The following is a 27990-nucleotide window of genomic DNA, read 5'->3' on the forward strand; positions in this document are numbered from 1 at the left end:
TTAAAATTCGCAGTAAGTAACAGATGGATGTATGGTCTTTTTCTCCTACTAGAATGGTTTGCTTTTATAATTAAAACAAGCGATCATTCATATTATTTTATTACATGAATAATATCACCGTCATTTAAAGTTGATTGTCGAACTTATTTTTCAGCGCAAGACTTCTTGTATTTAATGAGAAAATCCGACTAATGCTCAATGGGGAAAGCAGATTTTAATATTTACGTTGATATTATGGAAATTATGTTTTAACTTGTTTTTTAGCATAAAATAAAAAAGAAAATGTGTTTGTTTGTTTTGTAAGATGGTTAAATACACTCGTGAGAATACTGTTTTTTGAAACCCACTTGATGAAATAAAATTTCATCTTACACACAAACAAACAAATATCCGCTATATATAAATGAATACAGAGTTTAAGATTTGTATGAAAATTGACAATTAATAAAGCTATGGACATGCTACATGTTTAACGGGAATTAAACTGATTTTAAAATTTATTCATTGATATTTACCTCGTTATCAATCGAGTAATTTAAACAATGTAAACGTCACTTACATTCAATAAAATTACAACAATGTTCAAAAACATACATTACTGCGTAAGTCACGCGGTAAAAATAATAGAAAAATTACCCCGCAATTAACCTTTTATTCACTTAGGATGCACATCTGGATCAACGGAACTTCACATAATTTATTTTTTAACGATGCTCAGTTTTGAGATCAATATTGGAGTCACACCCCACCCCCACCATAGTGTATTTAACCAGTGTTTAAAATATTTTTACGTCCTAAACTGATATAGTTTAGTACACTCGTTAGTATTTATCTTTAGAAGTATATAGTTAATTAATTGATAAGTTTTTTGACTTATGCGAGCCAAGCAAACGGGATAAAAAGGAAGGAGGAAGTTAAACTGTCAATTTATACCATTAACCCTTTTAAAGATACGCGCCTGTTATAGAATTTGTTTCCATTTTCAACTTTGATTTATCTTTAAAATTGCTATTGAGCGATAGATTATCTGTATTTTGTTACTCATACTATCACATCTTACTGTATGTTTAAATGTCAAGTTTTAAGAAGTTGAATACAATTTTATTTCAAATTTTAAATAATTTTAGGGAATAATTAAATTAAAAGTGAGTACTTACATATTTATGTTACTAGTCGATACTTAAATTAATGGATGTTTAGAACAGGTTTAACGCAAAAATATCTTGATTTGTTTTTCTCAGACACATGTTAGTCTGACCCTTCTTTAATTTCAATAAATGAGAGGTCAAAATATACTTAAATAACGCAGTAGTAGTATAATGATAACATACTGTAAAATCAGTCAGTAATCGCGCATAACACGTATTTTATTACTTGATTTTATTGTTTGCCTTTCTTAAAATCTTAGTACTTAATATACAAGTGAAAACTTTTGCCTCATCTGGAGACATGCAGCTTTAAATTTATAGCGGAATCAGACAACGGTTTGTACCTCATCATATCGTACGATACCAGGTTTTACCATGATTTTTGGCAATTTGATATATTCACAAACAAGAAATGTTTTTAAAGTGTTTGATTGATTGATTGGGTTTTCATCACACCGACACAGTAAAGGTCATATGACGATGTTCCAGCTTTCCTGGAGGAAGACCGCAGGTGCCCTTCCGTGCATGATTTCAGACACTTTTTTAAATAAATGTTCTGAAATCACTGACATGTAGATGCCTAACAAGCTCAAATTTACCATTTTGACGATTAATATATTTATATATAGAAAGTTACGATGTTTAACAGTACAGATAGGTCATATTAGTGAAACTCTGTCATTTATTTTCTTTGTGTGTTTTTTGTTTTCTTTCGGTTAATTGGACCCCGTACATGTCACCAGTCATGCACTGAAAGGGTTAATTTTAAAGCCCAAAGTTGTGATAATTTACCTCTATGCAATTTTCACTGAGCATTAGCTAAAGATGTGATATTTTAGCCAAAAGTAGGTCACTGTGCGTCGGTCATTGTACCTAAATGTACAGTAACCTGAGACAATAATGAAAGAAGGTAGTCCTGAAAAGGTTTGTTGGTGCAAAGTAATGGGTCCGTCTTACAAGCCGTCTATCAGTACTCCATACTCGTCCTATCTGCCTACATCGTAGGGCCACTCCTCTTTGCGTGTGTCAAGACACCGGCAGCTGGTTTGCCATTCAAGTTCTGGACTTGGTTTATTTTCGACATCCCAAGTCTTTAAATCTTCTGCCGATGCCCTGTGCTTCCTCAACGACGTACACGCTCCAATTGGAAGTGAAAAGACATTTCAATGACGATTTTTGTCTTTTCGTTTTGTAAACCCTAAGAGCCAATGAGAAGTATGGTGCGTGTTCCTGATTAGCTGGATGACCACAGACACATTAAAACATTGATGTTAATAATTGTGACGCGCTAGTATTACGCAATCCGCACTTGGATCAGCTTTTGAAGAAACATACCAAAAGATGGATTTTTTAAAAATTATTTCAATGAAAACGATTATTTTCTCGGGAACTTGAAATGAATAAAATTGCAAGCATTGCTACTCATGTAAAGTTTAATATCTCTAGTACCCCATAAGCTATCCCCAATCTGAATAAATTCGTTTTTTTTTACGGCCAAAATGTTGGTTCAGTCCAGTTGACACCTTCTTTCTTCTGTCACAGGTATACATGAACCATGTATACTTACATAACTTTGCTTTATTTGAAATAACGCACATTTTTTAAGAAGTGTACGTTATCTGAGTTATGAGTAATTGTCAATAAAGCATGTTAATTGCGTATAACAATTGAGGAACATCAAAGCATAAATACTGCATAATCACCGCGATAAATAAATAGTATGGAATTGTATAAATCCCGCAGGAAGTTTTAAAAATTTATGTACAAAGATTTGGTCAGTCCCGTTACAGGCCGAGGTCATTGAGGGACACGCCATGGAGATGCCATCTTAAGTTAATTTCAGGGCCTGATATTATAATTAGCGTCTAAAATTTCTTAACTGTTTTCGGCTAGCTTTCAGACAGAGTGCCGTAGTCTCGAGCGGACGGGTTTTAGGTACACGCATCGCAGTAACCGAAATGTCCATGTGTCCGGTTTGTTTAATGTATATTTTTCTATGCACATGGATTGTTGTTTATTTCACGAGAATATAGTTTCGCCTATCCACTTCTGGTTTTCCCATTATATGGCATCAATCAACTTCAGACAACGTTCTATCTGTTACCAGACAGGTGCTAAACCACTTGCCCCTCACCTATGTGGGTTCGAATCCCGACAGGGACTTTGGATTCTTTCATGTGAGGAAGCTATCCAGCTAGCTTACGGAACGTCGGTGGTTCTACTCAGGTACCCGTTCGTGCCTGAAATAATGCACGGAAGGGCACCTGAGGTCTTCCTCCACCAGTAAAGCTGGAACGTCGCGACCTTTACTGTGTCGATGTGACGTAAAACCCAAAACAAACAAACAAACAAACATATTACTAAACTGTCAGTAGATGTGTCTAGTCAGCAACTCCAGAAATGCGCTTTAAATTGCTCGTGGAATATTACATGATCTACACTGTGTTGCCTCTCAGATTCCCTAGCACGGTGACCATATTAGCATTGGATTTCTTGAGCACTGCATGTTCTCCTTCATTGCGTTATATACTTGACTGGCGTGGTCATGAAAATCTAAACGTGAGATTTCGAATGGGCTTCATTGTCTGTTGTGGAAAGGTCCCTCTTACAAGATTGTGTTCAGGTGCTGGTACATATCTATTAGTAATGGCAAACACAACTTCTAAGCGATTGCCACCCATTGGTTACCATTTGACATGATACAAGCATATACGCCACATGAAGTAGACTCCTGTACAACATAAAATTGACATCCTACGATTAGATCTATGGTCTGTTAAGATAATAAATTCTAATCGGTTGTTTTTAATGTGAATTTGTCTGTAATGAAAGGTCTTTAAATAATTATTACGTTGATGGTATTTAGAAGGGTTAGGGTTAGGGTTAGACCACGAAAGATATATACATGTGTATGGGTGTTGTTGGCAAGCGTGTGATACATAATCTGATATTACATGTATTTATATAGCAGATAATAAAATGTTCTAGAACAAAATATTATTATTCATCATACAAATGTTCGTACTAAATCACTTGGAACTTTATCCAAATTCAATTGTCCGAAGATAGTATATATCAATATTTGGAATGCTTATAGCAAATGTGTTCTTTGTAGAATATTCCACATTAAAGCCTGCCTAATTAAAATGTTTGTCGAATATAAACATGCTGAAAACACATCAGAATTTAATACAACCGTTTTATTTGCCAGGTACATCATCTGCCTTTTTAACGCAGAAAAAATGATGAAATTGATAAATTGGTTCACTGGTTACAGTGACCTTGACTCAGAGGCAGAGGCGGAAAAGCGCAGGAGAATCGAAATGGAAAAGTAAGCATACGTTTAATACTTTCTTAGCAATGTTTTTCTTCAAACATATGCGTTTAAAAAACTGATTGTACAAGATGGTAATGCTATTTCTCTATTTCACATACTTGAAACACATTTTTTCACCGTGCATATCCAGTAACACAGGTACATGTATGTGAAAATAAAACAAGAATTGTTAAAACGTTAGTGTTGTGTAAATCTTTGGTTAAAATATTAGACATAATACATGAAACCTCATTATGCTGCATGAATTAAGTTTGCTTTCATTCTTGAAGGATAACGTCTTATATACTGAATTGAAGGCGATTTTTGTCTTTCGTCCACATTTATTTCAATATTGGCTTTTAACATCGGTTTGGAGTTTTGATGCGTAGGAATAGACCATGAGTGGCTTTTTTTCCGCATCAAATCGACAAAAATGTCAGGTTGTTCGAAACAAAATATTATAACGTGCTTTTTGGACAAGGCTGGGAACTTGAAAGCAAGATCAAAATCCTATACACAACTTTATTTATATGCACGAAAGATGCTGAATGAAGTTTAGGTATGCATTTTTTATACCATAAGAAAATTATAAAATACATAATTTCATAAGTGGGCAATTAAGTAAAAATAATATTACAATGAAATTGCAACATTGATTGTAATACATTATATCCTAACAATAAGGGAAGAAGCAAATTGATATACATATAAATATAATATAACATGAAAAATGTTATTTAAAAAATGTTAATTTGATTTAAACATACAGCTATAAATATGCTATAATAGTTTCATTTAAATTCTAACACTGCTTAGGAATGACACTCAATATTAACAAGATATGTTTGCAAAACATGTATGCCCCCTATTAGTAGCCAATTAGTTAGAATCGAAATAATATCGGTCTTAGCAGTGTTTATCGGCTATTGAACACCGGTTTGGGGGTTTGATGCGTATAAATTGACCACGAAGGCCGTATGCCTGAGTTGTTATTTTTTTCGCATAAAAACGAATGGGGGCATAATTAGAATGGTAATCCCTTGCTAAAACACAGGTGTATTTTGCCTGTGGATACCCTCCCCTCCCCCTATCTCGCCAAATACCGATAACCCAGAATTATTTCCATGCATGTTTATGCATAGAATTCCTCTGTCGTCCCGGACTTGGGTTTTTCAAATCGATCTAAAAACTAAAAATTAAGATGTGGTACTAGGCCATTCATAAGAAAAGGAATTTCAATATATTCATTGTATGAATAGTATGATATTCGATATTCTACAGTAATCAATTAAAACGTTTGAACCGCACATTTTCACGCGTAATTAACGTCAAGTTAATTTAGGGATTCTTATTTTCTCTATTTTATCGCCACATCAATGTTGTTTGTGCCGTGTTGAGGCTGTAAAAAGTCGCCCTGTACATTCAATCAGAGCTGTTATATTTCCGACCCTTAATGATCGTTCAGCACAACTTTTTTGTTATGCTTGTGGTATTTTTAGTTTTTATACGGCATTTTCTAGTTGGGTGGTTCCAATATTCCTACTTAAATAGTGTTGAATCACCCTTAGAATATGTGGCCTGCTTTTTAACTTTGTCTTTTGACGTCTTATCTGTGATATGCAGGCTTCATAACCTCTGATCCCCTTTCAAAATTCCATTTTATTTAGTTTTGCCCATTGTTTTCTCGTTTAGGGCACACGCAATTTTTTACTTGGGGACCATATGCCGCTTTTCATGTCATGGCACTTATATGTCACATTGAAGGTTCCATGGCAACCGCCATATGAACACATCTGTGGATGTTTCAAAATTCAAATTATACCAGTTTATGTTAAATGTTGAATTCTGCTTAAGCCGGTGCTAGGGGGCGAGGACGGTAGTTTGCACTTGACAGTACAGTCCATGAACAGGCTCAATCAAACCGAGCCTGCAACATTTTCAATTTTGCCGTGTTAGGCTTTCTTTAGGGTTTCTGATTTTCTCTATTTTAAGATTCTATTCAATAGCAGACATACATGAAAATAATTTTAAAAAATAGTTAAGTATTGTTTTTGACTATGTTCGGTCCTGTGGTTTTCTACCAATAGTAAGACGCAGAGACACAGTAACATAGTTAATACACTCGATGTAGTGTACCGTAATCCTGCACTAAACATGCAAATAAGGCCTTGATACCACGTTATTAACAGACAATAGACATATTTTGGCGCGCTAGAAGTGCCAATCACGAAAAAAGGGCAGTCTTACCAAGACTTTTAAGGATATTGTCGATGTGCATCTGTAACAAACTGAAAGCAATAAAGTTATTTGTCTATTTTAAATTTTATGGCCTTTGGCCTCGCCCGCAACTAGCTTCGATTATTTTCCCAACATAGTCACTTTTACCCTTAACTTCATATGGACGTATTTTGACGGCTTTTACCCCCTTTTGTCCTTCGCCTTTTCGAAGAAAAAGGGAGATATAGAAATAGGCCCCGTCCGTCTGTCCGTCACACTTTCGTGTCCGGTCCAGAACTTTGTCATTTATCAAAGGCATTTAAAATAACTTGTCACAAATGTGTGTTATAATAAGACGATATGTCATGTGCAACAACAAGACTTCTACCTCCATGGTCAAGGTCGCGTTTGCTCATTCAAGGTCAACATTAACTATTATAGGCTATATGTCGTATCCAGTCCATAACTTTCTTATCTTTGAAAGAATTTTGTAAATACTGCAACAATTGTTCACAATAATAAGACGATGTGTCATGCGCAACAACCGGTCACCTGCCTCCAAGGTTAAGGTCACACTTTGAGGTCAACTGTTATAGGGTATACTTTGTGTCCGGTCCATAACTGTTTCATAGATCAAAGGATTTTGAAAATACTTGGCGCACATAGTCACTATAATAAGACGATGTGTCATGCGCAACACCTGCATCCCTACCTCCAAGGTTAAGGTCACACTTAGAAAAATCAAACACTAACATAGGGTTATAGGCTTTACTTTGTGTACGATCTAGAACTTCTTCATAGTTCAAGGGATTTTAAAATAGTTTGGCACAAATAGTCACACTAATAAGAAGATATGTCAAGTACATCACATATACCCCTACCTCCAGGGTAAATGCTACACATAGAGGTCAAAGCTGAACATAATAGGTTTTTAGATTTCGTGTTTCATTTTATTTCTTCGATAAATTTATTGTTGCATATTTAGATCTAGCATTAATCATAATTTTGGACTAAAAGTCCTGAGATCCATACCTCAATCTTTTGAAATAGCACAATTTAATGCTTCAAATATAACTTCCTTGAGGCGGGGAACGTTGGTAACTCTGTTACAGATTCTTGTTAGGCCTTAAATAATGAAAAAGAAAAGTGGTGTGTAAAAAAGTGATCACTTTTCGGCTCCATCCCCTTTCAAATACAATGTAGATACATCAAGGGGGTGTCAGAGGGGGATGTGCCCTCTTCTGTTTGAGGGTGTGAAGGGGGCGGCAGAGCCCCTTATGTCCAAGAATATTTTGGACTTGTGAGAGGCTAAAAATGACCCAGGTCGACCTATCAATTCTGAAAAGCCTTTGACTCTATCTGAATCCATTGAGAAGTTGCAGCACTTTGAAATTAGTTTTGAAGGAATCAGCGCAAAAAAAGTGCTTTTTGGCAATTTTGAGATGCTTTGGTAACAGGAAATTTAAGACAGAGTATGCCGTTACAAAGGCTTTGGTCCAGTCAACATTTGTGCCAAGTTTAAACGGCGTTGAAGCCTTTTTTATAGTTACATAGCAATTTGAACTTATAACACGAGGCATTCTAATTAATGAAAACAGCCATTTTTTCACACAATAATTATAAATAATGGGTACAAGGAACAAATAATAAAACATTCAACATATATGTTTAACTTATTTTATTTATAGTTGGTATAAAATGTCTGTCATGACCTGTCATTAAGTGACATAAAGGTAATAGAGTTTGAAATATGATAAACAAGATCAACAAGGAAAGGCGGCGCCCAACGAACGCAACCCCCACACGACCCAGCAACAAGAACCAGTGGCAAGGAGCCCAGGCGGACCAGAAACAAAAAACAGGACAGGGCACAAGACAGAGCACGGAAAGGTTAATCACTAAATGATAATTAATTTGTAACTGATAAGGAATTCAAAGAAAACAAAAAGGGTCGTATGGGGTTTGCGGTCATTAAACCTTTCCTTGTTGATCTTGTTTATCATATTTTCTGCTTCGTCATCGATTTGCAAAAACATGTAATTTTACGTTAAGATTTTGCCTTGTCCATGGCTGTCTAAGAGCATTAAATATTCAAGACAATTGGAAATAGTGTGATGTTAACAATTACATGTATATACGAGGTATGATAAAAACGTTCTCGGCCCAATGTACCCAGGTACTGCTAGCCACTACACTGACATTTACACACGATACGTCGATACCGATATCTTTTAAAAGATTACTGACCAAGTTGCATGCGGTTTTTCACAGAATAAGTAACATAAAGCACACTTTGATCAGTAGAGGGGTGTGTCATTTAGACCAAATGGCAAAAGTTGAAATCAGAACTGTCATAAAGTACCTCTGTAAGAAAAGGATGTCCTCAAAGGAAATTCGTGAAGACTTCATGGATACACTAATGAAGGAGTCTCCTTCCTATAGCACTGTGAAAGAACGGGCTGCTGAATTTAAGGGAGGCAGGGGAGAGCATTGGAAATGATGAGCGGCCTTGGTGGCCAAAAGAGGACACCAACGATGAAACTGCCGAAAAGGTGCACGATCTGATCATGTGCGACAGAAGGCGAGACCTGCAAAGCAATGCTAGGGAAGTGGGTATCAGCTTTTTCTTGTTTCAGGCAATTCTGACTGATGTTTATGACTTATAAAAGGTTTCCGTTAGATGGGTCCCAAGACAGTTGACTGACGACCAGAAACGGACCGGCCTTGACATTTCAATATATATTTTGTCTCGCTACGAGGATGAACCTGATTTTATCTACAGGATCGTAACTCAGGATGAAACATGGTTCCATCACTTCGGCCCAGACTCCAAAAAACAGAGCATGCAGTGGAAGCACCCTGGCTCACCCCCTCCGAAGAAATTCAAAAGGGCGCCATCAGCAGGGAATAATCATGACTGGCTATCTTGTGGAAGGTCGTACAATAAACGGTATGCACTATGCAGACGAATTGGGATGTCTGCGTCATAAAATCGCGCGTAAAAGAGGGACAAACTGGCTAAAGGCGTTCCGCTCCTTCACGACAATGCGCCAGCTCACACACCCCAATTTGCGATGGCTGCTGCACCTGACTGCGGCTTTGAAATTATTCCCCATCCCCCATATTCTCTGTGCTTGACCCACTCTGACTTGCGAAACTGAAAAACCAAACTTCGTGGTACACGTTTTGAAAGCAATGAAGGTGTCATGGAGGCGGTCAATGAGTTCTTTGAAGACCAATAGAGAGTTCTATTTTGAAGGGTTAAACAAGTTGGAGCACAGATGGGCAAATTGCATTGATAGAGAGGGCGATTATATTGAAAAGTAAGGCCATTAGTTGGCTGGGTTCTCCGACTACCGGAAGTACATAGGGCCAGGAACTGTTTGATCCATCATTGTAGATAATATATTATATGGAAGATTACGGAAAAGTCATCGGATACCAGCGATTGATACTTAAGCTACATTTCATCAGTGCATTTTTTCCAATTTTTCTGACAATTTTAATTTTAGGGGTGCCGTGTTTATTTTTTAATTTTAAACATAAACCCAAAATTTGGCCATGTTAAAAAAAATCTAAACACCTTATCAGAAAATTTCACAAATTTCAAAACAAAAAACAGTACAAACCGACGGGAAAACACACCAAAAACAATCATTTAATTTTTTGTCCAAACCAAAAAGATACAAATGTATGTTTTTACCAGTAAAATCATTTACAGCACTCAAATTACAGTCATGAAGAAATTTTCTTAACAAATTATCTCTTGTTTGAGAGTTTGTACCAGATAATAGAGCATTAAAATCTCCCATAAAGATTGTTCAGCCTTTCTCACCATACAAGTAAAATGATTCAAACATCTTATCAATAAACAAACGATATTTCTCAATGCTTTGATTCGAACACGGGAGATAAACCTGAAATATAAATATATACTGTCCCGGTGAATATTCAATCTGTATACGTACTTTACGATCACTATCAATCAAAAGAGGCGCAACCACACTTTTGTACTTTATACGCCAGAAACTTGCTACTCCTCCCTTGCAAACGTTTCTTTGATGATTGAATGTCAATAAGTCATTACCGTATAAGTGGTATTTTCTGCGGGCTCCAAATTCTGCGTTTTTTCCAAATTTTGGCATGTTTTTATTTCTGCGGACTTTATTTCTGCGGCATATTCTTTGGACAAAACGTGATTTAAATTTTACGGCTCATCTTATCAAAAGCTAAGTCACATGACTCTACCTTTTTATTTGCATGTACACATTTGCATTTTGTTGATCGTCGTCACCGCAAAACTATATAGTAATTACAAACAATTATATCGTTTGCTTGCAAACAAATATAATGCGCAACAATAGACGGTATTATTCTTTTGATCAGCGTGAAATGACGTGTGAAAAATATACTCCGGTAGTACCTTTAATTTAATAAAATTGATAGAAGTTTATCGTACATAAGGCAACAATTAATGTATACGAAGATTATTTAGCAGTATAAGGGTTAAACTGGTTTTAATGATTTAGTGGTAAACAAATCTTTTAGCGTACAGGCAAACACTATGATGTTTAAATATCTTTATTCATAAATTGGCATAATTAACAATAGGTACATCCTTACAAGCACATATTACATACTTAGCCGAAAGCAATTTCATATAACTCGATGACCCGCTTACCGTTATTATCCGTTAGTCGTTATTACTTTAGAGGAAACATGTCATAATGTAGGACACATATCGTTAAAAAACAAAACATGGATAAATATTCTGCGGTTTTTATTTCTGCGGTTCTGAAACTGACCGCAGAAAACGCAGAAATAAAGTCACCGCAGAAAAAACCACTTATACGGTATCACATACAGCGTGGTAGCTATAATCGCTTCATAAACAACCTAAAAATTGTGTATTGTATAGTGGAAGCCAGTGTTTAGAAAAAGTCTATAACTCCCTCTATTATTATAACACATAAGACTTGTGCACATTAGGACATTATTCCTGTGAAGTTCCATGTCAATAGCTTTAAAGAAAAAGTTGACATGCTTCAACATAATAGTTCAATTAACACTGCCTAAAGCCTGCGGGCCTTTTTAATATCATTTGCTAGGATTTTATATCTGTTCGGATGATCCAGCCCAGAATAAGCTCTTTCAAAGTGTCTATTTGTTTCGAACTGAGGTCCTAGCCGCTGCCGTCCTTTCAAGTCTCGTAGCCTAGGAGGTATGTCTTGTGTTTTGTAGCGTAATAACAATAGGTGCAATCGTGACGTCATTGCATTATATAAACTTAACTAAATGTTAGCGTTACCCTATATTAAAGGAAAATTGTACAGACCGACGTGGGCTTTCAAACAGCTTTGTGCAATTCAAAAATTATGAAAGCGAAATATTAACCATACAGAACATTATCTATTGACAGACAGCCGGTATTCAAATGCTAATATTCTGTTTATACAAACTTTCAGAATACAGGCCGAGCACAAAATTGAAGAGGAAAAGAAGGAACGTCAGAAACAAAATGAACAAAATGAAGCAAGGATAAAAAAGCTGGAGAAAAAGCTGGAGATTGGACAGAAACAGAGCAAAATGTAAGTTATGATGTTAAGATTTTATGTGGACGTTATCTTATAAAGTTTGATTTATTATCAACTGCCATTTGAAAAGTATGTTTTGGTCTTTTGTATTCTATACAAAAGAAATTGTTTTAAGTCGAGAACCTTATGTGATTAATTTGAAAAAGAGAATAAATAAACTATGTATGGGAAACTGCATTCCCAATTACTGGTCAGTTGAAGTTGGACTTTTTATAAAAAAATGCCAGATTTTTGGTTCACCTGATAACAATGTGATCATGTGATCATGGTGAGCTTTCGTGATCCCCAATCGTTCGTCGTCCGTCGTCGTGCCTCGTCAACAATTCTGTTTAACAATATATCATCTAAAACCAATAACTGCATAGTAACCAAACTTTACAGGAAAAATTATTTGGTTATCCTCTTTTAGAGGTATTCAAATGGTTTTGTTGTTGCATAAGTAGGTTACAGGGTCAGAAAAAGAGTTTTAAAAATTGCAAATTTATAAAAACCTCCTGTTTGAAAGTACAAAGCTAGAGCGTTGAGATTTACCCACTAACGGTATCAATCCTCATTGCCAAAAGGGGGTCAACAATATATTGATGATAACAGTCTACCTTTTCCAGCTAACATTATCCCAACATTTATAATTTGGTAGAGCCCTTCTAGTAAATAACTTAATCGGTCCCACTATTATAAACTTATAAAAGGCCAAATAGTATTCCACATATGTTTGCCATAAGCCATTTCCTAAGGTTCCCACATGCTGTCTTTTTCCAAAATGATACTCTACATAATTCTTTATAATTCACGTCACCTTTTTGGGATTTTCAGAACATTAAAAGTGATATGATTACAAAAAACCATGCAACCTACACATTCCGATAGTCACTTAATACAAAACATCGCTATGTATATGATTAAATATGAAGATAATTCACATTCGGAGGCCGTCAATATTCCCTTTACGACGTTTGCATGCACAACATACGGAATTTATAGCAACAGAGAGCAAATGCGTCGGAAAAGACCAGACCGTGGCTAGTATTCAAATTCACGACATCTCGCGTAAGAAGAACAACGATGTAAACCATTGAGCCAAAGAAAAGATTTTAACATTTCTTCCTAGAAGTTTCAATTTCCTTCCAATGTTTCAAAACACAGATAAAAGGAGCTGGCACAAATTTAATACAATTATACTTAAAACTTGTACAGAATTATGTCACAAAGTTATTTCTCAGTACATCCATGCATTTGTAGTCTATTTGTTTGTACATCTTGCCGTATATGTTCGGTTCTGAGGCATTTAAAGTCAATCGTCATTTGATAAATTGTCTTTGATTTAAATAATTTTGATTTTGCAATGTAAGGGTACCAGAGTCAAATGTGTTAGAGAGAAAAAAATTGCTGAAAGCTCGATGGTTGAATACAGCATAGACAGTAGACCAAGTGGCGATGGTTGATAAGGGAGATTAAATTACTTGGACTTTCAACGTCCATGAATCATGCTATTTTCACTGATGTAAGATCTTGATTCCCTGCCGTAATAAGAGAAATTAGGATTCTGCTTTGTTATAATGAGGACCCTATGATGCCATTTTCCGAGGACAAATTTAACATATTTCATCCTATGCTATGTCCTTTGGGATAAACTGTAGGCATAAGAGGAAAACCCTTGATCATTTCGTTGGAGTAGCGTTTAAATATAAATGAATCTATAGTTTATTGTGTTCAATCATGCGAAAAACACAAGGAAGTGAAGGTTGCGGTATATACATGTACACATGTAAGCATTTAATTCTTTCAACATAATTAAAATCCGATCACCTGAGCTGTGTTTATAGCTCGCTATACATTGTCTAGTCGTTAACTATTATACAAAATATTTGGTAGAAGATCAAAGATTCAATTATTGCCCTAAATAAGAATCGTGTTTTCCTTGGCATAGTGTAAAAAGGCATTTGTGATTAAACATGTTCCTTATATGGACAAAAAAGATATCTCAACAGTTATTCGTTGGTTTAATAAAATTTATTTTGACAGAATATGCATCCAATGTACGTCCGGCAGAAACAGCAACGTCTGTCAATATGTTTTCTGTAGAAAAAAAATGTTTGTTTGTTTGTTTTGGGTTTTACGTCACATCGACACAGTATAGGTCATATCGCGACGTTCCAGCTTTACTGGTGGAGAAAGACCTCAGGTGCCCTCCCTTGCATTATTCCAGGCACGAACGGGTGCCTGAGTAGAACCACCGACGTTCCGGACGCTAGCTGGATAGCTCCCTTAGATGAAAGAATCTAAAGTCCCTGTCGGGATTCGAACCCACGGCGGTGAGGGGCAAGTGCTTTGAAGTCAACGACTATAACCACTCGGCCACGGACGCCCCTATAGAAAAAAGTACACCTCTACACAAAATTATTAGCTCTTATTGTTGGCACCTGATTAGGAGCAGCTAATACCATTCTCAAACGACATTTGAAATTTAGAAATATTTGGGCTAGATGTATTCCCTTTGATGGTGCAATGCGCTTACATATTTCTTAATTACGATGCACGGTCTTTTGCAAATGTTGCGGCTGTTAGCGAAACATGGGTTGTTTTATGATGTTAAACAACAACACCAAAAGCAAGATTTGGGGCGCAAAATATCATGCTTGCAGAAGGGTTCATTAGAATAAAGAAGGTTATTTATGTTATTTTCTTCACAACTCAGAATCCCGTTATTTAGGTTGCTGTTCATAAAGGCAAATACATGTATGTTAATGAATTGTTTTACATGGAAAAAGTTTCAAATGCTAACAAATACATTTCAGATAGAAAATTAGTTAGAAATTTGTTTAGCGCAAACACCTCGTTTACCAAATATCCCAGTGTCTTCGTAGTATATATCAACACGACTATGAAAATACTTTCAAATATTTGATCCAGAGACAGAAACACTGTAAATGGTTTGGAAGTGAATACAAATAATTTGATCAGAATTTAAAAATTATGTGTCCTCTCTGTAAATGATAGAAAGAAATTAAAAATGTTTGGCAGAAATATTACTTTAAATGAGATTGTGAACAGAACGGAGGTTCCTGCTTCCTGAGATAAAAATAATTCCGCGCCAAGGATTGCTTGTTTTCATAACCTCAGATACCCTTTCAAAATTCCTTTTTATTTAATTCCGCCCATGGTTTCCTCGTTTTGGGCACAATCATTCTTTAACTTGGGGACCATATGCCGCTTTTCATGGAATGGCACTTCGGTGTTAAATTAAAGGTTCCATGATATATCCCCCGTATGAACACATCTGCGGATGTTTCTAAATTCAAAATTTCGCCATTTTCTTGTTAAATGTTGATTAAGCTTAAGCCAGTGCTAGGGGAGTACACGGTAAATCGACTTTCCATTATCGTCCATGAACATGCTCAATCGAACCGAGCCTGCAAGATTTTCAATTTTGTCGTGTTGGGCTTTCTTTATGGATTCCATTTTTCTCTCTTTTTTTCACTGACTTGTCTAGATAAAAACACATGTGAGATTAACGTAGTGAAACTTCAATGCAAAGAGCTTAAATATTTGACATTTAACTTTGTGGACCAAACAATAATTGGTATAAGTCATGTCACTTGCCTGTCCTGGTCACTAAGTTAAAATATTTTGTGTAGAAAAACTCGTTTAAAAATGAAAATTAAGATTATCAAGATAAAAGGCGACGTTCATTGAACGCGGTCCATCGACAAAATACTGTCACACCAGTGAAAATGGGGAGAGGACACACGGACGGTGAAAGAAGGGGGTGGATGTGTTGTATATAAGTAAACTGATAAGTACTAAAAGGGGTCGATACGAAAATTAATACGACAAGGAGTGTAAGGATAAAATGGGGGAGATAAGGGAACAAAACAGGACAAGAAGGGGAATGGGAAGAAAATATTTACTGTTAACGACAATTTAACAAAATAGAGCGCCACAAAACGGGCAAACAATTAAACATGAAACCGGCATGTGAAGGAACACTTGGGAATACCGCACTATAACGGTCAGTAGTGAAAACACCACCGATGAGTTTAAATCGGTTAAAGTCTCACAAAACTTCAATCTTAACACACATATCTTCCTATATGAAGAGACAGTGTTAATAAACGAATTCCGACCAAGTCAAATTCTAACAATTGTCATGGTACCATAAGACGTAATAAATAACACAAATTGACCATGTAAATATGTACATGAAGGTACCACCAAATGACCATATCAAAAGTACTCGATGCCTTAAAAGAAGCCAGAGCAACATGACAATCATCTATAAGTGTCCGACAAAGCAAAACAAAAGACGAAAATCAAAACAAGTCTACCTGACATGTTTTACGAATTGTCCATCATAGTCTTCCACTTGGTCCCTCAGAAACAACTAGAACTGTGTCCAAAGAACACGGATGCCCAAACTGTGCAGATGTGCTTGTAAACAAGAGCATGCATATCTGTATTTAAGTTTCAGAAAAATCTGCCATCCGGTTTAAGAGAAGTTGCGTTCGCAAAATTTCCATATGGTATATAGTGTAAAAATCAACAAAGGGCCATAATTCTGTTAATTTTGGTCGCAGCAAAAATTCCTTCCTTTACTACCATCTACACATTAAGGTTGTTCATCCTTTGACGTTTAAGCAAAATCTGTCATCCGGTTTAAGAGGAGTTGCGTTCACAAACTTTCTACATAGTATACAGTGAAAAAAATCAACAAAGGGCCATAATTCTGTTAAATTTGGTCGCAGCGATAATTCCTTCCTTTACTACCATCTACACATAAGGTTGATCGTCCCTGGAAGTTTAAGCAAAATCTGTTATCAGGTTTAAGAGGAGTTGCGTTCACAAGATTTTGTGACGTACCTACAGATAGACGGACGGACGAACAAGTGCAACGCTATATGCTCCCCGCTTTGTTGGGGCATAATTAAAACTGGTAAGCATAGCCCCCAAGTGAAAAAGGGTTGAACATTAAGCATGCGTATGCTTTAAAATATTGTGGTCATAGCCTCTTTTGATAAAATGATTGATATTTTAGTGAAGACAGCAGAAAAATTACCATCAGCCATAATCATACGAAGCTTGTAAACATCTCTACATAGAAATCAGGCTTGCTAAGATCTAATAGTAAAAGAGTTTTTAAATAACAATTAAATAATAATTATATTTTAAGATTTGATCTGAATTACGAGAAGCTAGATAAATATTTACTTAATTTATGATAGCGATAGCCTTGTAGTAACAAATAAATTGCGTTCATTAAATCATGCCTACGACTGCACGCTATATTAATGGTAATATATACCTCATATGATGTTGCATGAGGTACATGTCTATCTAAATGTGGTTAGTTTAATTCATAATCACCTCTTTAATGATGTATTTAAGTTTCTACATTATTGTTAATGATAACAATGTTTAAATCTAAAAAAAAATTGTAATAATGTCGGAAGAGTTGGATATATAAATGGATATATTGTGATAAACATTTGATCATAATAAGGATTATTCATGTTAAGGATATCATCTAGATAGCTAGAAATGTTTTAAATGCATGTAATTTTTATTTGCGTTAAACTGCAATGCCTAAATTAAAACAAAATGTATCATTGCCGTGTTGGCCTTTCCAAAACTGGTATTCATCACGCCCCTTGTGTCAATTTTGGCCCTACCTCTGTGGTCATTTCGTTGATATTGCCTTGTATGAGAAAAAGCACATTTCAGTCATAATTTGTGACACTACATGCCAAGAGCTAAGATATGATTGTAGCATACTTTGTGAAAGTTTGCAAAATTGATGTTTACCATAATCCTGGGGTCAAAATTTGCGCGCCCCGGGGTCACTTGATGATATGAAAACACATCTAAGTCTTTTGTGTGAATAACAAAGACCTGAGCTTAGATATTTGGCACTTAATTCAAAATAGGCCCAGCTCTAGGAGTCACTTGCTTAAACTGGACTAAGGTACAGGAAAACACATCTTTTTGCGTATCAATAACAGGCCTCTAGATTTGACATAAAGGATTGCCTAGAAGACCTCTACAAGAATTGAATCATACATTTAGGTTAAAATGCATCAACTTCGAGGTCATGTTGTATTGTAAGGATAATTTAGATAGAACATTTTTCAGACAAGTTTCTTGATTGGGTCTCTATCCTGATTGATTACTCTAACAAATAAGCATTCAGGCGTATATTGTATCTCTTTTGCGGTGCTCTTGTTAGATGATAGTTTTACAACTAATTGTATTTAAAAATCATTGTGCTTTTTACATTCTGATTAATGCATTGTTTATTTTACTTGGCATATGCTTAAAAGAATCTAACAATGGACATTTAAAATTATATGATAATTGATTATTATTTGCAATTACAGGACAATGAAAAATTTACAAAGGAAATTGGACCATGAAGTAAATCTGCGAGAAGATGAGAAAAAAGAGTAAGAAAAAATATTTAATATCTAAAGATATATTTTGGCTACAATTGTTTGTCATTATTGGCGTCCGCGCCGAAGCGCGGCGCCCTTATGGAATGAAATCAGATTTTGTGAAAGGGCGACAGCAACTTCTCGAGCCTTTTAGTCGGTCATAATAAAAGCCGATCATTCCGATCGGTATGAGGGTGCTTGATTATTAATTAAAAATGAAATGTCGCGATATGTTACAATGAATAGCGAACTGGACAATTTCGCAATGCAAACATTTTCAAATGAAATAACCTTTTCCGTCAATAAATCGCGCTCTTCGGGGTTTTTTATTTATCATTTTGTGTAGTACACAGTGGGTTATCATGGTATGTTATTGTTGTACATGTATCCTAGAATGATCACTTGATGACCTAAATATTTCAAAAATCTATTTATAGATATATCTATTTATCACTCCTATCGGTAATTACCGGTCTCTCCCGGTCTATTTTGACCGGGATTTACTAGTGACCGGCGAATAGTACCACACGTTTATTGTCCGGTCTCTTCCGGTTTTGGAGTAGATGTTTGATAAAAAACAACAACAATAGCATGTTTCATTTTATCTATATGAGATAAAAACAATAAATATGTACACGGATTTATATATAATATAAATCCGTGATATGTACAATAATTGAGAAAAAGGTACATTTTTATGGTATTAAAATGAGATTATCAACTTTGAAATATTTTATTTAATTTGTTATCCGTGTTAAGTAAAGATGCCGAGGAATTATTCAAAGTTACAAAGTAGATTTTATGAATTATTCAATTGATTGATAATTTAAAAAATGATAAAGAAAAATACAAATGTACATGTACATGGTTTAAGAATAAACAATATTATATATTGAAAGATAAACCATAATTTACTGACTTTTTCCAGTTAAGCTTTGACTTATAATCGTCGGTCAATTCTTAAAATTTATTTTACAATTTTAATAAAAAAAGAGTAGTAAAAACTCAGTATTAAAATAGCACATAAAACACAAAACAGAAATGAAAACAATATTCATAAAATTTGTATTTTTTTTATTAAGATTAATAGATATTACAATTAGTGTATAATAAACAATTATGCTCAACATGATCAACATGGTAATATAACCAGAGTCATATTTTTACTAACTTCAAGTGTGAACAGATACCTTAAGAGGGGGTCTTCGCTAATAGCGATAACATAATAAGGGACAATTACAAAGGTGTGGTACGTGTTGATCATGCGTTACACATATGGATTATAAATGATTGCATACAATAAAAGTCATGTATATCCGTTGCTATTAATAACCACGATCATAAAGAAATAACAAGTAATATTCTAATCTCTAGCATGCCAATCAAAGTTCATAATGAACAATGTTTTTCGTCCGCTCATTCATAAGTTATATACATTTCTGGTAGTTTATAAGAATATCTTGTCATCATATGTGTACTAGTTTATCTTCACTTGCTGCATTTCTTGCTTGGACGCCCTTTGATGCTTTGCATCAATGCCTTTCTTGTAATGTTGATGAAATGCAGTCAAAAATAAAAGAAAGAGAAAAAGGGATCGACATGAAATGTATTATAAAAAGAAAAAAATTAATGTTACTTTATCAAAATCAAAAGCAAATTAAAATGTTGAATACAATGAGAAAGGTAGTAATTATTATATTTATTTTCAGAAGAATCTCAGAATAATATTAAAAACAAAATTACAAAAGGAAACCCACAATGTGTAAATTTAAATAAAGAGGTGGCACTAAATGCAACGAGGTCCAATTTTATTGCTCCATCTATAACGCCATAATGTCTTTGAAATGATGAATATTAATGAATATCCAGTTACACATGGTGTAATAACAACCGGATTTTATAAAGAAAATAATAATATGGTAATAATTGTTGAATTTTAGTCTATCAAAATTCTTTTGATATTGAAAACTTGAATTAACTTACTCGTAAAAAGCAAACAAGCGACTATGAAATATTACAATAGAGTAGCAAAGGTATTAGCAAATAAGGCACTACCAATAATACACCATTGGTTCGTAAAACAGACATTATAAAGATAAACATTGATTATTTTCTGACAACATTTTTATTTTATGATGTTAATTATTATATGTGTTTATATATATGGTCTTTTTTTAAAAAAATATTTATTTGCAAGCTGTTTCCTCAAAACATTGTTCAGAGGACAAATACTTTCGGGTTCTTCGGGATCATTGGCTCCAGCATTTTTAAGCGTTGAGGATTGAGTACCGCTTAAGCCGGTGCTGGGGGCGTAAGGGATGGTGCACTTTTACATTATTCCTCATGTACAGACTCAGTCAAACCGAGTCTGAAATGGTTATGTAATTTTGCTGTTTTTGATGCTCCCGAGGAATCACTTTTTTCCAGATATTTATATTATCTACAAGTTTAATCTTTTCATCTGTGTGTTTATGTCATCTACCAGTTTCTGTTTTATTCTATGAGAGGAGTCCTGAAATGTGATTCAGATTTTCTATTTTTTTCAATATTTACAATTTACAGATATGATTGCGAACCAAAATAACAAAATAATAAGAAACTTCTTAGTATTTATGAATCTCTAAGTATTATGTACCAACTTTCAACTTAATATGTTAACATGTTAAATTTACCGACATTAAGATAAAAGAAACTAAAGTTAAACAATATGTGTTATTTCGTGACAGAACCTTTCGATACATATATGATAGTAACATAATAGTTAGCAAATAATCTATTAAACGAAAATGATGCCGCGTCTTGAAAATCATTCCAAATCTAGACACATATGTAGCAAACATTGGCTTTCAATGGCAACCATTGGCTTTCAATAGCAACCATTTGCTTTTCATACCAAATATTGACTTTCATGACGTTAACTTGCACTTTCCAGTACCGTCCATGAACAGGCTCAATCAAACCGAGCCTGCAACATTTTCAATTTTACCGTGTTGGGCTTTTTTAGGGATTCTGTTTTTCTCTATTTCATAGCAACCATTTACTTCCATAGCAAATTTTAACTTTCCGGTTTCCATAGCAACGATTGAATCTACTATTGAATTTCAGAGCAACTACTGACTTCCAAGGAAACTATTGATTTTGTATAGCAATAAGTGGGATCTTTAGAAACAATTGTTTCCCTTGGAAATGGCAACCAGTAATGTTTTACATGTGCACTTTTCAGATACATATATGAACGTTGCGAGATAAATATTGCGAGAAATATTTTATCTGCTTTTATTTACAGTTTACAGTAATACATGTTCCTTGTCATTAAGACCATTCATAGTCAGGTTAGCGATATATGGGGGTTTCATGGCCCTCTTGTTAAGATCTCTTGTTAAGATTTTCATTTGAATTTTTTCAGATGACAAAGCTGTAATGCGTTTAGCTTTACTATCAGCTCTTTGAAATATGAAATATGTTTATACTTTCGTTAAAAGGCGTCACACATGTTGAAAGTACAAATACTACATCAGAAGGAATGTATGAATTTCCTCTTTGTCTGAGTTTCATATTGCTTTTAAAAATTCTTCGTAGTTATTAATATAGTCGGTTTGTCTACTATTGAATTTCAGAGCAACCACTGACTTCCAAGTAAACCATTGATTTACATAATCAATCCGATTGAAACTCTTAGCTTATTTTTTTCCATTTGAAATACCATATTGAAAAAAAAAATGCACCAATAAAAGGAAAACGTTTCAAACGGGAACACCGGCCGGAATGATTTACTGATGAGATAAAATAGCTAATACATGAACGCGATTACTATCATAAAGTAGGGAAATATGAACAATACAAATTGCTCAGAAATGAAATATTATCAGTGATTAAAAAAGTAAAAGAGATTTCCTTAACAATGCTTTTAAAAATAACAAAGACCCGGCATTTTTAAGGAAAAAAATAAATAATGACAGGTAATAAAGATATTTACGGATATTTAAATATTATAAATGAATTAAACAAGTATTTTGTCCATATCTCGAATGTTATACATAAGACAAAGTTTTCAAATACAAATTTTTAAAACTTGAAAGTAACTCTGGACCAAAAGCTAATATATCATGAATTTGACATTGAATTAATTACCGTTTAAAGTAAAATTTATTATTGAAAAACTGAATATTAGAAATCTACAGGATTAGATGGAATTGACCAAATATCATCAAATATTGTGGAGATTATATTACACCAATAATTGCATCAATTATCAATAAAAGTATTAAAGCTAATATTTTCCAAAATGATTAAAACAACAGCTAGAGTAAAACCTATTTTTAAATCGGGGGATAAGAGTGAAGCAAATAATTATAGACCGATATCAATTTTGTCATCTATATCCAAAATATTTGAGCGCCATATTGCCAAACAAATACACTCATTCTTTGGAAATAAACGAACATAATTCATAATAAAAAATCATTCTTGTAATACTGCACTCATTAGTTTAATAGATACTTGGTTAAAAGATGTTGACAGTGGAAAAACTAGAAATGTGTCGTCACGCCACGGATGCCACCACATGTACCCACATTTCAGATGTTATAATATTAGGCTCCAAATTTGTTTTGAAAGCTGTTTTTCTTTTTCATTTTAAGTTCAAAATTAAGCCCTTAAAACTATTCAATGTCAACACAAACCATTTTTATTCTTTTATACAAAGTTCAAGGCACTGACACTATTCAGTGTTAACCTTTTCTGAATTGCATAGTTGTAGCCAAAATAATGACTACATATACACTTCTATAAAAGTATGAGTGCAGAAACTGAATATTCATTTTTTTCCAACATTCAAGACAGATGACTGTGTCCAAAATTATTGAACCATGACCAAATTCAAACTTGAGCTGCTTATTCCTAAAATGTATCAATTGACGAATTTGAGTTGAATGTGAACAACCATTCGGGAGATAATGAACGGAAACTTAAATTTCCCGCATTTTTCTCAAAGTTCAAGAGGGATAACTCTGTCAGCTATCGTCAAACCATGACCAAATTCAAACTTAACAAGTGTATTCTTATGGCATATCGATATGTTTAATTTAAGTTAAATATATACAACTGTTAGGGAGATAATGAGCGGAAATTGTAAATTTCCTTTTTTTGCAAAGTTAAAGGGGCATTACTCTGCCAAAAATTATCGAACCATGACGAAATTCGAAGTTGACCTGCCAATTTCTTTGATGTATCTATATGTCAAATTCGAGTTGAATGTGTAATACCATTGGGGAGATAATGAACGGAAACTGAAAATTTCATATTATTTTCAAAGTGAAAGGGGCATAACTTTGCCAAAATTCATCGAACCATGACGAAATTCAAAGTTGACCTTCCCATTTCTTTGATGTAACCATATGTCAAATTTGAGTTGAATGTGTAATACCATTGGGGAGATAATGAACGGAAACTGAAAATTTCATCAAGGGCCATAACTCTGTCAAAAAACATCGGACCATGACCAAATTCTAACTTCACCTGTATCTTCCTTTGATATATCTATATGTAGAATTTGAGTTGAATGTGTGCAACCGTTACTAAGATAATAAACGGAAACTGATGATGACGGCATGACGAAGGACGAAGCACGAAAGGACGGATATGCCCCAGCCATTTTATGGCGGGGGGAAATTATCGGGACTGTATTCTTAAATTTTTAAAGAAAGCCTTTGAGGTGGTTGATCATGAAATACCTCTGCATACACTTAAGCTTTATCATTTTTCTGAAAATGCCGTAATTTTTTTTTAAGTCATATCTTTCCAAACAGAATACAACTGGTTAAAATAGGTAATTTTCAATCTCAGATAATGAAAATAATTTCCGGTGTTCCACAAGGCTCAATATTAGGACCTTTATTATTTCTAATATACATTAATGGAATAGCTTTCATTGGTAATGATATAAAAATTTATTTATACGCAGACGATTCTACTCTTTATGAGTCCGGAGAAAATATATCAAAAGTAGAAGTAAAATTTCAAGATCATTAAGATAACATTGTGAAATGGTGCAAAATAAATGATATGGCCTTAAATTCAGATAAATCAAAATGTATGGTAATAGGGACAAGACAAAAAGTAAATATGAGAAAAGTGTATCTTAAGATAAATAAAATAGTTCTTGAAAATGTATCTGATCAAAAAGTCCTGGGTATTTGCATAGATAACAACTTAAAATGGCACTTGCAAATTTACAATGTTTGTAAAAAACTTAACGGAAAAATTGCCTAGTGAAAAAATTTCGTTTCTTTTTTGCACTTTGATAATTATGAAATTATTGTTTGACAATGCATTTTGCTCATTTTGGACTATTGTTGTATTATATGGGGTAAAGGAAACACAACTTACAAAAATAATGTTTGTAAATTACAAAAACGAATTGCTAAAATCATTTTACAGCAACCACAAAGATCATCGTCAATAAAGCCATTAGAAGCTCTTTACTGGTTACCGTTCCTTAACAGATGTAAATACAACACGGCGGTGCTTCTTTTAAAAACTTTAAATAACATCGCCACCACTTTTATGACAGAACTGATGACATTATCCAAGAACAAAAAATGTAACTGAAGATCTAGGTCACGAAAAGATATTGCATTAGGGACAAGACCTAAAACAAATTGTATTAAAGACACATTTTTTTATTATGGCATGAACATTTGGAACAATATACCTTTAAATATCCGTAATGTTAATAACCTTAAATGTTTTAAAGAAAAATACAAAACATATCTTGATGTTCATATAAATAAATGAGTGACTGAATGAACGAATAAATAAATGAATGAATGAATAAATGAACGAACGAACGAGCGAATGATGCAATATGCGTATATGTTTAAACAAATTGTTGAGTGTCTGTCGAAAGTATATGAGTTGTATTATTCTAAAAAATACATATTATACATTCATTTTTCTACCTATGCATGTCCTGTTGCTGTTGTTTTCTATTTCAAAATGCCACATTGGAAATAAGATATAAATGGTTGATATTTTATGTTCTTAATGTGTAACCTTCTTTAAATAAAGATATTATTTTATTATAATTATTGTAATTATTATTATTATTGTTGTTGGTGTTGTAATTCCAAATCAAACCAAATATAACGTTCACAACGTTGCATTTCTTCATGTAGTATTTTTATAGTTAGATGAAATTGATCTTATGCGTTCGTTTATCAATCATAATAATACATTTTAGCCATTTCATCAGCTCCACAATACTAATTCAGAGGCAAGTTACGTGTTTACTCCATCAAGGTTTAACCTTCCTCTTTCTATTGGAATTTCAAGATAACATATTTTATTTTGGTCCTCACTAAACTTTGAAATAAGATTTTGATCTTTAAATATTATCATTATAGTACGGATGTTACAATTCAAACACTACGAACGAAAATAGAGCACATAGAAGAGAATATGTGGGCATCAGATGTAGACGACAGCAAAAAGTAAAAAATTCTATACATTTTTTTGTTTCAAAATAGAATTTGCCTTATGATTATGTTTAATTTAAAGTACGTATGTATTCAACCACTTTTTGATGTTTGAGTCTGCAGTTTTCTTGTTATTTTGTTGTGATTAATGCTTGCGAGGGATCACTTTGTTTCCAGATTTTTATACTTCACAACAGTAGGTATCCAGTGCTGTGTGGCAACTGTAAAAAGTTGCCCCATACTTCATTTCAGTGTTGTTATATTTTTCTGGTCCTTCGGGATCATTGATCCCAGCACTATTAAGTGTTGAGAATTGAGTACCGCTCAAGCCGGTGCTGGGGGCGTGAGGGATGTTGCACGTATTTATTTTCCCTCATGTACAGACTCAATCAAACCGAGTCTGTGGTTCTCTAGTAATTTTGTTGTGATTAATGCTTTCAAGGGATCACTTTGTTGTCTAGATTTTTTTAAACATTTAAATTGAAATCATATAAGCGTCAGAGGCGTCAAAAATTACAACTTTAGCTCCGTCAAATGACCCATTAACGGATTATAAGCATTTATGGTTAAAAGATTGTTTTCCGAATACGAATGAGCTTCTTAAATCATATGAAAAAATAATGTTTATTTCAGACACTCAAAGATATGTGCTGTCATGTAGCAACGACAGGGATGAGACGTTGATGAAATGCTAATAACTAAGTCAAATGAAATACACACAGAAGTTAAATGAAATACACGCGGACAGTAAACAACCCAAATTTAATGAAATTTATTATTTCTATTTGATTTATATACCTTTTCACTATTGTAAAGATAAAATATATGTATTTTTGTATACTCTTGTGTCATTGTCTTTGTTGTTTGAGTTACATAATAGTTGTGTGTTGTTGCTGTCAATTTGTGAGCCACTTGTTTTAGTGACATTAGTTGTAAACTAAGCAAATAGAGTATTACAGTCCGCTGGAGACAAAAATGATATGACCCAGGGGATAGCCAATGATATAATGCACATTTATGTCCCATCATCAAACTATGCTATAAATGTTTTAATATTGTAAGCTACAGGAGTAGTGTATTTGTTGTCTATATCTTAAACAATCTCACATTCGTTGTCATATATGACTTCAAATTTAATCAAACGAGTCCAAGAAATTGCTATACAGCCTCTGACAACAAACGCGTGATTATTTTATCACGTGACCAAAACAAAGAAATAAAACAAATTATCTACAAAGCAGATAACAGTTAAATTGAATGATATAAGATTTCAATATTAATGATAAATACAATAAACCCAACGAAAAGTAACAAAACATAAAATTAGTAAACTGTAAACATTTGAGTAAGAACAAACGATTAATCATTCAATTCCAGATATAATTTATACAGTAACCGCCTCTGTGGTCGAGGGAATACAGTCGATGACTTCTAATCTAGTTATCTCTCTGGCGTGGGTTCGATGCCCGGGAGATGCTTTGGTTTAATGAACCAAAAAAGAAACTTTCGCAAAGTATGTGCCAGTTGTTCAAGGGTACCACTTAGATGTACACACATATATACATGTAGTAGCTTGTAAAACCTTCTTGTTTGCAAAATCGGTCAGCTAATCCCCGTATAAAAGCCCGATATGTTTATTCAACGTAAAAATCAAGTCTCAAAAGGATTGAAAAACTGTACTAACATATCTACATTCAAAGTTGGAGAAAGTTTCTTTTTTGTTTCAGTATAGTTTAGCACGGAGGAAGGTAGGCTATTACTGGTGTAACTCTCCAGGAACGCCAAAATGTTGAATAAGTGTTTGAGACACTCCTA

At 34.0% G+C, this 27990-nt stretch overlaps 1 protein-coding gene across 1 annotated transcript; it reads left to right on the forward strand.

The window, feature by feature from the left end:
- Nucleotides 1-1048: 1048 nt before the first annotated feature.
- Nucleotides 1049-27015, forward strand: LOC132735501 (uncharacterized). The gene is made up of 6 exons (XM_060722812.1): nucleotides 1049-1145; nucleotides 4360-4479; nucleotides 12147-12269; nucleotides 18647-18712; nucleotides 26104-26190; nucleotides 26809-27015. Exons 2-6 carry the CDS (start codon nucleotides 4391-4393, stop codon nucleotides 26834-26836), a joined length of 393 nt encoding a protein of 130 aa, XP_060578795.1. The 5' UTR covers nucleotides 1049-1145; nucleotides 4360-4390; the 3' UTR covers nucleotides 26837-27015.
- Nucleotides 27016-27990: the final 975 nt, after the last annotated feature.

The sequence above is a fragment of the Ruditapes philippinarum genome, unplaced genomic scaffold, assembly GCF_026571515.1.
Source record: "Ruditapes philippinarum isolate M1 unplaced genomic scaffold, ASM2657151v2 ctg10092_1_1_1_1, whole genome shotgun sequence".
Lineage (NCBI taxonomy): Eukaryota > Metazoa > Mollusca > Bivalvia > Venerida > Veneridae > Ruditapes > Ruditapes philippinarum.